Below are 3,096 nucleotides of genomic sequence, written 5' to 3' on the forward strand. Positions count from 1 at the left end.
TTCCAAGTTGATTTCTGGAGTATATAGGTACATGCACATACATACATAAATCTATGTGTGTATATATTTATACATGTATATGTATATGCATAGATATGAAAATATTTCATTCAAACCTTTCATTTGACAGGAGAAAATAGATATTTAGTGACATGAAAGGATTTGTCCAAGACCAACTGATAAATTCAAGTAGATAATGACAGAACTGGCATGAGAGACCAGATTGCCTGTCTCCCAGTTCAAAAAGTATGCTTCCTCCACTAGAATACACTGCCTCTGCCTGGTGTGAACACTCTGTGCCAGGGCAAATAGAGTCAAATCTCACTAATCTGGGCAATCTGAAGAAGGGGGAAGCATAGACCAGAAATATTCATATTGAAGCATTGTTGTAACACTTTTCAATTGATTCAGTAACTACAAGGGTAATCAGAGGTAACCAAGCACATATCAGGGAGGGGCTTGCTGGCCCAAAATATCTCAAAGTCTAGCCCAATCAAAGACCACAGATTTCCTGTTAGCAGGATCCAAATTTTTGAGGTTTTATTGTATAAATGGTTAGTTTAAGCAATATGAAGCAGGACGGAAGTTTTCTTTCCCCAGGACTCTGTCCCACTGATAACAAATCTCACATTTCTTTATGTGAAATTAGGTGAGATACATATTCACAACACATATGCACTTATGTATGTATCTTGGCAGCTCTGAACAGCTTGGTGTGCAGATCTTTTATGGACCACAGGTGACAGCTTATATCTTCACTGTGTCAGAACATTATATATGGTGGTTTCTTTGTGAGGAATACTCCCCAAGTGTGATAGCATGGCCTTTCCTTGTACTGGCATTACAACCCCCCAAAGAGATACGAGCTTTACTCATTACAGTTTTCTGCATTGGTTTGGGTGTCCTGGATACCTTTTCTATTGTGGCTCTCTGCTCCGGGTGGTCGCTGTTTGTCCTTTGTTCTTGAAGAGGACCAGGACCTCAGGGAGGTGATGCACATCTTTTGAACAAATTGGATTTAAGTGAGGGAGGCCTGGGCAAAGTCACCAGCTTAGTTCACAGGTCTATACAGTCTTTCCAGTTATGAAAGTCATTTAGGATGGAAGTAAGTCCCGGCTGAGTGGCAAGTACCCTGAGTCCTGTTTTTCCTTGTGTCTCATCAGGAGATGGCAAATGTGCTTTTCTGAAGAATTCTCAACCCCACGTTGGACTCTGGGTGATACTCTGTCTGGGAAGATGGAAATGATGTTTTGAGATTTTAAACCCAATGCATTACAACTTGAAACCGATAGATTTCCACCATTCTACTATTTAGATAAGTGTGAAGCCACACACTTACCCCCACCTGCATCTATCCAAACATTTTACACACTCACGTAGAACCTGTAAGCTGTAACAAAGAAAATGCCAACCGAAGAAAATATTAGGGATTTTTTTCCTAGATGATGTGATAGACTGGTTCTTTGGTGACCAGTTTGGGTACATAAATTTATGTCCATTTGGTCTCTTCTGGAACAGGCCTTCTCCTTTTGCACACACATCGTGGTCAAAGAGAAAGGGGGCATTTCATGACCTAGGTTTCCTCCTCCCAGAGTAGGCTTCCAGCAGCTGCCCGCCTGCGGTCTTAGACAGCCTGCGTTTTCCACGGAGTCCGAGCCTCCCTCAGAGATCGATCATAGGGTAAAGTGGCGAAGAAGGAGTTTTTCAGCTGACAGTTAATGAAGAACACAATGAGAGTCACGGACAGGAGTAGGAAGAAGAACAACGCGAGGTAAGTCACCAGGTCTGGCTTGCTTATCTCCCCCTCCTTGAGTGCCCGGGCTGTGGACTCGTAGAGCGCGGAGGAGCTCACGGACTTTGGGGTCCCGCTCCCATACAGCGTACTGGTATGCACCGGGAGTGGGACTTCGGCGGCGCTGGTGGAATTGAAGAGTTCGCCATACATGTTCCCGCGTGGGTGCCCGCGCGATGGGAGGGGGTCGGGACAGGGCAAGGCAGAGCTGCCAGCCGCCTAGCTAAGACAGCACCTGCTCCCTTACGGGACTCTCTACACCGCTTCCAACCTAACCCCAAGGGAAAGCAGCCTTTCCCAAGAAAGATCCGATCACACCCACCTCCCGCCGCGTCTTATTATCTGCCCGCAGCCGATGAACTGGAAGGAAAGGGGAAGCGAAGCCCTCCAGATGCCGGCGTCTGGTGTCGCCACAGCCTCTCCAGGCGCTCTCCTGGCGCCGCCTCGGCAGAGGCAGGCAAAGAGGCACACGGCGCTAGGAGGCCGGTGCAGGGGCGACAGAGGAGAGGTGCGCCATTGTCCGGTCAGGCCCAGGGAGCCGACAGCCTCTGGAGCCCAGGAAGAGACACTCACCTGGGTGACGAGTCCCTAGGGCTCTCAGTACAGCTGCTGAGCCTTGTCGGGCGGCGGCAGTAGGGTGGCTGAGCGCGGCGTTCAAGGCTCTAGGCGCCCACACCAGTGATGGCACGCTTCCTGCCGGTTGCCCAGAGGAAGGAGTCCCGAAATCCCATGGTTGGACGGAGAGGCGACTGCTCCCTAAGTTAAAGGCGGGTGGTCGAGGACGATCAGTTCCTGCAGGGCTGGCATTCTCTGCGCCACATCACCTTGCTCCTGGACGCGGTGCCGTAGTCACTGTGCCCCCTTAGCGGTTGGGAAGGTCTGATTTCTAAAAAAGCTCAGCCTTCCCTGCGGTTGGCTTGGCTCCCCCTCTGGCTTCCCGCCCCTCCTTTCTTACTCTTCCTCCCTCCCCCCCGCCCCCAGAAATAAATCGGCACAAAGGCTGATTCCCTACTCGGTCAGTTCCAACTGGGAAGAAGGGGCTCCAGGCTTGGTGCAGCAAGGCGCGCGTCCTTTCTACGCCTCACTGCTCCCCAGATCGCACCCGGAGAGGGCGTCTGGGCAGCGCTGGTCCGACGTGATGGGTCTCTAAAATATTGCTCGTCAGCCAGTGGTCTAAGGCTTTTCCCCCGAAGCAGAATCACGGGTAGTTATGGAATATTCCTGGAACCTTGAAGGTGCAGGAAAGTCTCCAGGTGAAGTCTGAGCAAGCCAGGCTGGCTAGGGCCGAGAGTTCGCCCCGAGGG

The 3,096-nt window shown here is 50.5% G+C and overlaps 1 protein-coding gene across 1 annotated transcript; it reads right to left on the bottom strand.

Annotated features, from left to right (window-relative positions):
• Positions 1-420: 420 nt before the first annotated feature.
• SMIM32 (small integral membrane protein 32) lies at positions 421-2,658 on the bottom strand. The gene has a single exon (XM_069091681.1). It carries the CDS (start codon positions 1,943-1,945, stop codon positions 1,625-1,627), a length of 321 nt encoding a protein of 106 aa, XP_068947782.1. The 5' UTR covers positions 1,946-2,658; the 3' UTR covers positions 421-1,624.
• Between the last annotated feature and the right edge of the window lie 438 nt (positions 2,659-3,096).

The sequence above is a fragment of the Petaurus breviceps genome, unplaced genomic scaffold, assembly GCF_028583685.1.
Source record: "Petaurus breviceps papuanus isolate PSGF00001 unplaced genomic scaffold, PetGlider_PUasm1.0 189, whole genome shotgun sequence".
NCBI lineage: Eukaryota > Metazoa > Chordata > Mammalia > Diprotodontia > Petauridae > Petaurus > Petaurus breviceps.